This window comes from Lactuca serriola, chromosome 3 (assembly GCF_051521515.1).
Source record: "Lactuca serriola cultivar US96UC23 chromosome 3, Lser_US96UC23_V15, whole genome shotgun sequence".
Classification (NCBI taxonomy): Eukaryota; Viridiplantae; Streptophyta; class Magnoliopsida; order Asterales; family Asteraceae; genus Lactuca; species Lactuca serriola.
The window spans coordinates 17213572-17225517 of record NC_136410.1 but is presented as its reverse complement, the minus strand read 5'-3'; the positions used below and the strand labels follow the sequence as shown (position 1 = coordinate 17225517).

Here is an 11946-nt window from a genome sequence, read left to right as displayed (position 1 = left end):
TTATTGTCATTATTACATTAAATTTTATAAAAATAGAAAAAACCCATAAAATAATATGTGGAAAAGCAATTAATTCAAAATAACCACAAAATAATATTTAATAAATTAAATGAGAATATGTTATATGGCAAAGAAACCTTAAACTATTAATAATTTTACTTGTATCTTAAACATACTTCCTTGATTATAAATGGAATAGCCACGACAGTCCTAGATATCCTTAATTTGTGTCAGTAATCTGCATGTAATCTTTTAAAATTTTATGATGGGTTAACCAAATGCATAAATACGTTGCTAATCCGTTTGTTATTCTGTTAGAAATGTCTTAAAACTCTGCTATTACATTCTATGGGAGATGCGTCGCTAATTACATCGGATTTTGTTTGTGGCTAAAATCCATGCACGATACCCTATCGTGTTGTAATGATTCCAGTGACAGAATATCATCAATTAGAAGAAACTTGTTTTAGATGCAGTGAAAATGCACCATCTATAGGTGTGATCAATTAGGCCTTCACATGCAGGGTCATCTTTGGCTCTTCAAATTATACTCTCGAACGTTAAAAAATCAAAGAGGATGCCAAGAAAATCGCAAATGCCGTTGACAATGATGCTAAAGTTAACTTCAATGGCATCCTTCCTCGATCTCTCCTTAAAACCATGCCTTCATATATCGGCCAGCTATTCACCACCACAAATCCAGATATGAACATCTGCACAAAAAACTCTTGCAACCTCCCATTAATGAAAACCTCCATAAAGCCTTTTACAAACGAAAACAAGTTGATCAATGATGCGACACTAAATGGAAAAAACAAGATTGATTCAACTCCAAAATCAAACACCCCTTGTTCATATAGTTTCTTTTGTTCTTCCTCAATCACTTTGCTGGTAACATTGAACCCAGATGTTGAAAAACCGAAGGATTTTAGTGACCACTCGAGCAATGCAAATGGATAACTCGATAGCCCCCACATCAACCACATTCTTTGGCAGTTCCACCACCTTTGCTTTGATCCTCCTCCAAAGACCACAAAATCATAAAAATCTTTTCCATAAGCTCCAAGAAATAGAAACGCATGCAAGGAAAACCCACCTTCCGAAACCTGAAATCAGCATAATCCTTTAGTTTTTTCACAAGATGTTTGTATTATCAAAAGTCGAATTGATACCCTTGCAAACATTGGGAAGGAGTTGAGGAGCGAAATTTGAGGCAAGAACGCGTAGACAATGATTGGAATCGACCAAAAGGAACGAAGTGTGTAGTGTGTGTAACATAAAGCATGCAGAGGATTCATTGATCGAATACCATACGTTATTGGGCAATATTTGTTAAAAAATATTTCGAGGAATCCCATGTACCATCGTTTGGTTTGGGTTAGGGCATCATTCAAGTTTGAGGGCGAGCCTCCAAGAAACGCAGCTCTTTTTGGATTGCAAAGAATCGACTTCCATCCTTCACAATGAAGTCGAAAGCTCGTGTAGGTGTCCTCGGTTAAGGTGCCATATCGAAATCCAATCTACAAAATGAATATCATGATTTATTTTTTTCAAATTCTTTGAGGAAAACAATACTAGGGGGAAAGCCTAACCTCGGATCCCCATTTTGTATCATCCTCATAGTCGCAGCTTGCTGCTTGGTGTGCTAAAACCAAAACATCCTTAGTGCATATTGGAATTGAGATATTTTTTTGCATGATTGTATCTTTAATGAATCCAAAGCATGAGTCGTTGCTAATAACATGTCGTTTGAAAAAGCCTCCTGTACCCATAAACTGAGCGCCTAACAAGCCATCCATTCCAAGACTTAAAATTTGTGTCTCGGCCTTGAACTCCGAAGCATATATGTCATTCGTATTAATGCCACTGAATCTTTGCGGAAATTGAACAAATCCAAGCTTTGAATCAGCATTTGGATCCATAAAATAACATAATGCGCGAAGTGGCGTTTCAGGGTCATTTGAGAACATGTCGCAATCTAGAACAAGGACAATCTGTCCATTGGTCAGCAAGCCTGACACTCGAAGCTACAATAATCATTAAACTGAAACAAATTAAGAAGCTTTTTCCACTCTACCCATCAGAAAAACTAAACCAAACACGGATAATTGTGAGATTACCAGGACGTTGAGTGCTCCAGCCTTAAAATTATGGGGCTTGTTGTTGCTTTTTTCTCTAGAAACGTAGACAAGATTTGGCATTACACCACCTGCGACATCTTTGTCTATAGTGTTGTCTAATATAATCTGTATTTCGTGTAAATAAAGAAAATCAAACACCACTACAAAAGGGGCAAAAAGTTTTTTCTATGGATAATTTTCTCAAAAATTTCCAAAGTGAGCTCATATTTATTTACTAAAATTGATAATTGATAACAAAACAAACAACTACATGAATAGGAGAAACCTTAATAATTGTGGGATGATGTCGACGCGAGAAATTAGGCGTCCATTTACTGAAAGCATCACGAATTTCTGATTCCTTCACCTCATCTAAACATACGCCACCACTTTGCACCACCTTCTCCACCCTTGATTTCATTCTTTCATACATCGCCTGCCACACAAAATCAGTTAGCCTTATTTCACAGCATAATCAATATTTGATTAGTTGTTATTCAATATTTATTAAATTGTATGTCAATTATGTTTTATTTTTCATGGACTAAGGAATACACTTAATTTCAGAAACAAATTTAAAGGTTAAAATTCAGCAATCGGAAATGGAATGAAGGAAGCACCTTGATTTCATCTGTCTCAGGGAACCAAGCAGGATCATTTTCAAAATACACTTCAGGCGACCGATCAACAATACTATGCTTCTTGCAGTATGGAATCCAATGCTTAGCAAACTTAGCACCCTCCATGAACGCATACAGTGTCACTTCAGACCCCCCATCATCTGATATGTAAACGGAAAGCTTATCCGTCGGGTAGTCATATGCCAATACAGATAAGGCCGTGTTCACCACTCCAACTGGTGGCTCTTTGGTGGGATCAGCCGTGCAAATCAACACATCTAACGCCGGATACTCTCTCTCCTCCACGAACTGTTGCAGGTTTTCTGGGAAAACACGGCGATGGATTGGATTCCAGTGAAAGCATTGGGAGGTGAACCACATAAAAGCTAACACAAAGTCGGCTAGAAACAGAGCGATGGGGATTGGATAGTAGATTAAATTACGGCAGTGGCGGAGGAGGAGAAAAGAAACGACGGTGGCATAGATGATTGCAAAAATACGGTTAAGCCATGTTTTAGAAAGTCGTTCAGAGGAATGGAGGAGAAGGGCGGCCATGGTAGGTGGTTATGGTTGTCTAAATTAAACTCTATGCCTAGCTATTTCTTTCTTCCTTAGCCGGTTGTTTACATTATCACCATTATAGATATTATATTTACCAAATTATATAAACTAAGTTGTTTTTTTACCACTGTTGCGCCTCAGTACATACAGGCGTAAAATTTGATCATTCGCAACCGTTTACTTTTAGAAAATTTTTGACTTAAAAACTGTTGCGTGTATACTGCGTGACGCAATATTTGACCTTTTGCTTCTTCACACCTTACTTTAACTTATTGCATCAGTCTATATAGATTAAAAAACATATAGACTTTTTATTACATGTTGTAGCCGTTTGGTCTCCCTCTTCTGCAATAGAGGATTGCAGAGGTTGTCTGCAGACTTCAGACATTTTCGCTTCGAAAAAATAAACAACACCTAAGTGAACATGTTTAAACCACGAGTCAGGGTTTTTCTATTTCGAAGTCGGCTTTATTGTTGGGTCTGTATTAAAATATTTGGAATTCTAATTGTATTGTTATTGTCGATGTTGGTAAATGTTCTTTTTTTTTCCTCTTGTTTGAAATGGTATTCAAATTCTATTTAAATGGTCCTCTTGAAGGAAATATCTTTAAATGATTATCTTTATGATAAAAACATCTAACGCTCGGTAATTCTTCAAGGTATTATTTATATATTTATTGGGTTGATTATTTTATATTGATTAGGCTTGGATCCATTGGATCCTTACTAAATGGACTTCAGGGTGTCGTACGTTTGGTGTACCACCCTGTAGAGCGGTCTCTCCATCAAGTCTTACTTGTCTTGATACTATCACAAGGGCCTCGCTCACGGGTGTCACCCAAACCATACTACTGAGTGACCCTACCTCCAATCTCACTTATATGGGGCTACACGGGTCCTAAAGCATCCTGAATCCTCAACAAGTTATCCTTTCCCGATCTCTATCCGACTAACTAGGAGATACGGGCCTCACCCACACTCCGCTAACTAGGAGATTCGGGCCCCCGCCCACAGTCCTCTAACAATTGGCTACCAGCCTGAAAATGTCCAACAATGAGTGCTCCACAGTCTAACATCTTGATTAGCTCGCGTGCTACCGAGAAACAACAACTTGGTTTCCCAAACCAGTCCTCTACTACTACGAATACATGAACTCAACGTCAGGATGTTTCTCAAACTCCCGACTCCCCGCTGCTCTATCCAAACGGTTACCTCAGTTGGTTTCCTTCTTAGCCATGAGGCGAACGCATCCAAGTTGTGCTCCTACTCCAGCACCTAACTACTGGGATAATACTCCCCCACTTCGATTCAACTAGATCCCTATAGGTTCCAGCTCGGAAAGGATACCCAATCCTTTTCTCCAACCCAAGGTCGATCTGCTACCCACCACGCTTACCACTGCTGGACATCCAAAACTAAACAATACCAAACCCGAACCACTCATGCAGACTAACAAGACACTTCCCGAGTCCCACTCTCACCAGCTACGTTGACTGCGTCCCGGAAACCAGCCCAAAAAGGAGTGGGGGTACTGCTATGAACTACCGTCCGAAAACCCATGGTATGCAGATGGCATTTGATCCGAACACGAACATAAATAGAATTCTAACATACATTTGCTAACATAGATGTAGTACTATACCAATATGATCATAAATAAAAACTGACAGGAAATCAAAAGATACATACCTGCAACATTCGGTGCTTCTCGAGCCTCCACCACAGACAACTGAAAAGCCCTGCTCCCCACTGCAGGCGCCTCCTCTCGGCCCTCACAGCCGTCGGTGATCCTCATGGTCGCGGGGGCAGTTGCCATCACCTGTCCTGCTGGAAACAAACTCGGACATGGGGCCTTCTTGTGGCCCCTCTGACAGCAATAAAAACATATCAGTTCTGATCCATGAGTGGTGGTAGTAGTATAATCCCTACTGAAATGACCAGTCCGACCGCACTTGAAGCAGCCAGAATCACCACCACTACCACTCCTGCACGCACCCTCGTGCGTCCTGCCACACTTGGCATAACGATTGCGGCCCTGATAATCCCTCAATCTCACGTTTGACCCCTTGGGTCTTTTGCCTGAACCTGAAGCTACCGGAGCCTCTTCTGGCTTCCTCTTCCTGAGGTGCTCTAGATCGATCTCCCTCTCCCTGGCCCGGGCAATCATATCCTCTAGTGTCTTGCAGCTGGACCTGCTCACAAACTCCCTGATGTCACTCCTCAGCATCTTGTGATAACGAGCCTTCTTCATCTCCTCGTCTGCGACATACTGTGGAACGAAAAGAGCCCTCTCCCTGAATATGGTGGTTGTCTCTGCCACCGTCTCGTACGAAAGTGTTGGCGACATCAGCCAACCACCTGCTGCTAGAAATGGGGTCCCTGGTGATGTGAGTTTAATGTGCTTATATGTTTATCCAAGTTTCATTTATAAATTTATTCCCTTCACTAGACTATTAAACACACTAGGTAGTGTACCTAATCGTGCAATATTATAGAAATGGTAAGAACGAGTGTCGAAAATAAGGAACGGTGTTTAAATTACCTTAATTTACTATTTAAGTAATTAAAAATCAAATAAGAAAAGGTTTTGTTTTCCTAGTTTTGCAAGATTAGATACTTAAAATACCAAATTAACTCAAAATTCACTTAATTAAAGTAACACTAAACTAAGCAAGAAAACAAGTATGAATTAACCAAGGTGAGAAAGAGACTTTTGCTCAGCTTCAGATTTGTTGTTATTATGGTTGATTTATGGAGGTGCAATGGATTTAGTTTCTTTTGTTACCGATTCCTAAGATGACCAAATTAGTATTCACTAATTAAATCCTTTAGTAAACTAGCTTATTTATTCGGTGATCAGGCAGACAAACTTACCAGCTCGCTAGTGTTTAGTTTGAATTGATTAGACTTATAATTAGTTGACCAATTTAGTTTATTGATTCAATTTGATTTATGATTTGTCGTCATATATTAGCTACTATACTCTTTCACCCACTTTTCTACTTAACCTTAGGTTTTATTCAAAACTCTAGTCTTACAATTTTGCAAATCACAAGATCATAAGAATCAAATCTAATTAAGAGAGATAGTCATACTAACTTAATCAAATTCAACAATAAGTAGAGGAAAGCAGTTATGAAAAGTACTTGAGGTTCTTTAATAAGCTAAATCAAAAAATAACTAAATCACTAAATCCAAACAATAAAATCAACTAACAATATTCAACTCATCCTAAGCTAAACGAAAGTCATGAGTATTTAGCTCATGATTTCAGCAAACAAAGTCACAAAAACGATATTCAAAGTGTAAGACATGGCTAATTCTAAGAAAAATCAAAGTGTAAGTTCAATTGCCTTAATGCTCTTCCTTCCAATGGTTGTGAATGAAATCCTTGTTTCCAATGCTCAATTCTAGTATTTTGCCTCCAAAATTGTCGATTTCTCCATAGCTAAAAGTCCCCATTCGTAGATTTATGTGTTCTATTTATACTTTTCCCGAAATCAGGGCACCACGTCGTGCTAGGTCCACCACGTCGTGGTGGTCATATTTATCCCATATTCTCCAAGTCTTCGAAGTTGATCGAGATTCTTCAAGCCACCACGTCGTGGTGAGATTACCACGACGTGGCAAGTATATTTTTTTTTTTCATTTTTTATCTTTGGTTCAAACTTCCATCTTCCAACTTCTTTAATCCAACATCTAGCTTCCTTTTTTCTCCAAGCATGTCTGTTAGTCCCTACAACATAATTCATAGCAAATTAAGTATCTTTTGTTCATATAAGGGCATAAAAGTAATAAAAATATTAATGTATGTTGTATAAATATGTGTATAAATATGCACATATCAATATACCCCACACTAGACTTTTGCTTGCCCCCAAACAAAACTGAATTTTAGCACCAATATTATATAATACAATCCTAATCAAACCCGACCATTATGCCAAGACCGCAACGCATGCATTTGTGTCTAAATTTTTTCCTAAGGACCCCCTAATCCTAAATACTCACAATCCTCATAAACACTCGCCCACTTCTTTTGAATAATGCTCATTTTATGCATCCCTCCGAATCTATCTGTGAAAAGCTTCCTAACCTCAAGGTATTTTTGGTTGAACAACCTAAGCATACATAATCTAGACAATTACAACTTTTTTTGATACCACTATAGAGCTTATTTGGAATTCTTCACTACTTTGATATTTGAACTTCGATTTCTTTGAATTTACCACCTTTATAATTTTTGGTATCTTCACTTTTTGATTTTGATCTTTTGGTCTTCACTTTAGCTGCTCCAAAATTCTTAAAACTTTTCTTGTAATTCTCTTTTTTTTTACATGTAACTCACTTTTTTTTCACTCAAATCCTACATGCTTAAGTAGGTGTGCTCAACTTCAACCTTTATTGGTTAAAGTTATTAGTTTTCCTGGATACATTTCAGGTTTAGGATGCTAAACATATTGCATCCCTCAATCTAAGCGAGGTTTTGTTTTTGTCCCATGATTTCACTAGAATAAAGGGGGCCACAAATGCACTAGAACGTATATAGGCTCAATTAAACATTTGGGTCTTCATAGAATCATCAAGCATAAGACTAGCATAAAGCCTAATTGCTTTACCAAAATTTTCTAATTTAAATCGTAGCAAATTTATGCAAAATTTTTAATATTATACCTAAAATTAAGATTCTAAATTCGCTAATATAATCAACCCCCTACCGCACGCTTATTTTATGCAATGCGCTCATTGCATAGTATGTAAAACAGAAAATTAAAAAGAGGGAGAAAAGGAACAAACTCCCCTGGGATAAAAGATGAAACTCGACTGATGGAAAGGACTTGTAGCTTGCTTGAATGTGTGGACACGGAAGTGGAAAAAAAACATGGCAGCCTCCTTATGCTTTGAAAAACTCCCCTACGTCAAGGGAAAGTGTGAACCATGTCGTGCCAACCGGGATAGTTCTTCATTAATGCGTGAAAATAAAATTCTATGGCATGGGAACAACTCATCCATACCATGAGAATGAATATAACGCTACTCGTAACACGGAGACTACTGGAAGTATGAGACCGGGCTCAAAAACTGACTCGAAAGGTACCACATCGCGGTAGATATCACCACGACGTGGTAAAGGGAACATAATACTTTTTTTGGATTTGATACTACGACAACACGGCATGGTGGAGATTACCACATCGTGGTGGTGCCAAAAACTGATATTCTGCTGTCGATTTGAACTGATACGCGACTAAATGTGACACCAACTCGTGAATACATCTATAGGACATGACCCTTCACTCAATGACTCAATTAAACACTCGCAAAAACGTTCTCAAATTGTGTTTCTCTCGATGTACTCTAAGCCTTCACTACAGCAAACCCTCTTTTGCCAAATTTACCCTTACTCGGACTCGATAATATAACCTAGAACTAAGACAAAGAAGAAGGTAATAAGAGTAGGAAACACATTTCAAGCAAGGGTGTTCTTCATGGAGATGGAACACAGTGAGAGAGAGGCTGAGTGGTGAAAAGTAAGAATTGTTTTTACTGGGGTTTAAAAACACTATTTTAACTGCAGTTATTCCGACACCACGACGTGGGTATTTCACCACGTCGTGGTGACACCATGATAAGTTTTTAGGGGTTCTGTAAAATTACCACCACGTGGTGGCTTTCACCATGTTGTGGTGATTAATTTTTTTATTAAAATGTCCAATTTAGTCAAAATTTTATGTAACTACTCCACCTCACACTCGTTTTATTCCATTCCCACGTTGAATTCATGGACAAATCAGAGAAATGAGAGAATGAAAACCTAGATAAAGCTAAAATAAATAAAATAAAAGGAAAAAGAAAAGCAAACTCTGATGACGGGTTGCCTCTCGGAAGCGCTTCTTTTTGTGCGAGTCTTGAGCTGGACTCCCAACTTAATAAACTTCCAATAAACTCAATGTCAATCCATCCGTTGCATTGAATATTTTCTTTGGACAAATTTGTAAAATTTGGCTCTTTGCTTCAAAAATTGGCCAAACGAATTTGAATTCATGTAACTCAAGAATCTTGACAAGGGTTGGAACCGGATGGATACTAACCAGAAATGGATCGTGATTTAGAACTTTCTCCAAAGTTAGAATCGTCACCCCATGTTTTGAAACACAAACTGGGAATACAGAGGGCCATGTCGTGGTAACGGTCAAACCATAGGTTGGTTCCTACAATTCAGCTTGTTCTTGTTCCTCATCTGACCTCTCTTCTAGCAACCTTTCCAGCTCCTCCAAATCTCTTTCTGGATTAAATTCTTCATCTTTTAACTCTAACTCTTGTAACTAAGATTGCTCTTGTTTATTATGCAATATGTTATTTAACCATCTTCCAAATTTCTTCAAATCATCATCTGACTCATACTCCTCATCTTCTTGCTCAATTTCCTGCACTACTTCCTCAAGAAAAGCATCAAGAGCATCAAGATTTGGGAAATACATAATAAATAAAACTAAAAAAATGAAAATTAAAGTTCTACGGTTACGATGCCATGACGTGGTATTAATTACCACGACGTGGTGAGTCAAAAGGATGAAAAATCTAAATTAAATTAAAAACAAATAAATAATAAATAATCCTAAAATAGTATATAAAAGTAACTAAAACAAAACTGTTCCCCGACAACGGCGCCAAAAACTTGATGTGAGTTTAATGTGCTTATATGTTTATCCAAGTTTAATTTATAAATTTGTTCCCTTCACTAGACTATTAAACACACTAGGCAGTATACCTAATCGTGCAATAGTATAGCAATGGTAAGAATGAGTGTCGAACACAAGGAACGATGTTTAAATTACTTTAATTTACTATTTAACTAATTAATAATCAAATAAGAAAAGGTTTTTTTTCCTAGTTTTGCAAGACTAGATACTTAAATTACCAAATTAACTCAAAATTCACTTAATTAAACTAACACTAAACTAAGCAAGAAAACAAGTACAAATTAACCAAGGTGAGAAAGAGACTTTCGTTCAACTTTAGATTTGTTGTTATTATGGTTGATTTATGGAGGTGCAATGGATTTAGTTTCTTTTGTTATCGATTCCTAAGATGACCAAATTAGTATTCACTAATTAAATCCTTTAGCAAACTAGCTTATTTATTCGGTGATCAGGCAGACAAACTTACCAGCTCACTAGTGTTTAGTTCGAATTGATTAGACTTATAATTAATTGGCCAATTTAGTTTATTGATTCAATTTGATATATGATTTGTCATCATATATTAGCTCTTATACTCTTTTACCCACTTTTCTACTTAACCCTAGGTTTTATTCAAAACTCTAGTCTTACAATTTTGCAAATCACAAGAACATAAGATTCAAATCTAATTAAGAGAGATAGTCATACTAACTTAATCAAATTAAGCAATAAGTAGAGGAAAGCAGTTATGAATAGTACTTGAGGTTCTTTAATAAGCTAAATCAATAAATAACTATATCACTAAATCCAAACCATAAAATCAACTAACAATATTCAACTTATCCTAAGCTAAATGAAAGTCATGAGTATTTAGCTCATGATTTCAGCAAACAAAGTCACAAAAACGAAATTCAAAGTGTAAGACATGGCTAATTCTATGAAAAATCGAAGTGTAAGTCCAAGCATGTCTGTTAGTCCCTACAACATAATTCATAGCTAATTAAGTATCTTTTGTTCATATAAGGGCATAAAAGTAATAACAATATTAATGTATGTTGTATAAATATGTGTATAAATATGCACATATCACTTGGCCCTATGGTAATCCGGAGCTCCACAAGCCCTGAACTCTTGGAATTTAAGTGTAAATGCCCCCATCATAGCCATCATCTCAGTGCGGAAGGCTCTTATCCTCTCATCCAAAATCTCTAGTATTCCCTCCTTGACCGTACCAAAGATCACATGAGTCTGGTCTAGGATACTACGAGTAACCTCAGTTGATAAAAACTCTCTCATCTGCTCCCTGAGCTGATCGGCTCCTGAACCCGAGCCTGATCCCTCACCTGCGCCTGATCTGTCCACTGGCCTACCTCGTAGCCTCACCATGCTGAAAACATGCCATAACAGCCATCAGAATACACATCACTACTAAGGAATCTCACGCACTCACTACAAGTTCCTTGGTCTTATCTCAGCCCTTCTTGAATCGAGTACAGATCCTCTGCTTTCAGTAGTATGGGCCCCTACTACCTTCCATATCTATCCATACTTTCCTCAAGAATTTCCTCGACTACACTAAGTCCCTTTCACCGATACTAACACTGCTCCTAACACTACTCTCATCCTAGGCTTGCCCTAAGGAAACATCCAACCCACACCCAATCCTCAGCTACTGAAGGTATCTTCGTAATGCCAACTAGCCACCACCTGAATACCATCACATGTGACGAGACTTAGATAATCCTTCGAGTAAAGGACTCCTCCCTACAACGGTTGGACTCAGACAAGAGCTGCGTAATAGGGCCAAATCCATCACTTTGAGATTATTCAACCCTGGTCACATGTGACTTGACGCATTCACCTATTAGCTAAATCCCATCACTCAGAGTCCCACAAAGCACAAAGCAAGTAGCATTCAGAAAAAAAAGGGAAATCAAATAAGAACATAATGAAGCAATTCTA

General features: G+C 37.8%; 1 protein-coding gene across 1 annotated transcript; it reads right to left on the bottom strand.

Moving 5' to 3' along the window:
• Positions 1–279: 279 nt before the first annotated feature.
• On the bottom strand, positions 280–3367 carry LOC145091576 (cellulose synthase-like protein G3). Its single transcript, XM_079029320.1, has 6 exons — positions 2741–3367; positions 2407–2556; positions 2121–2246; positions 1593–2027; positions 1173–1520; positions 280–1106 (listed from the first exon to the last, which is right to left on the bottom strand). The coding sequence occupies exons 1-6, from the start codon at positions 3293–3295 to the stop codon at positions 561–563; spliced, it is 2160 nt and encodes a 719-aa protein (XP_078885446.1). The 5' UTR covers positions 3296–3367; the 3' UTR covers positions 280–560.
• Between the last annotated feature and the right edge of the window lie 8579 nt (positions 3368–11946).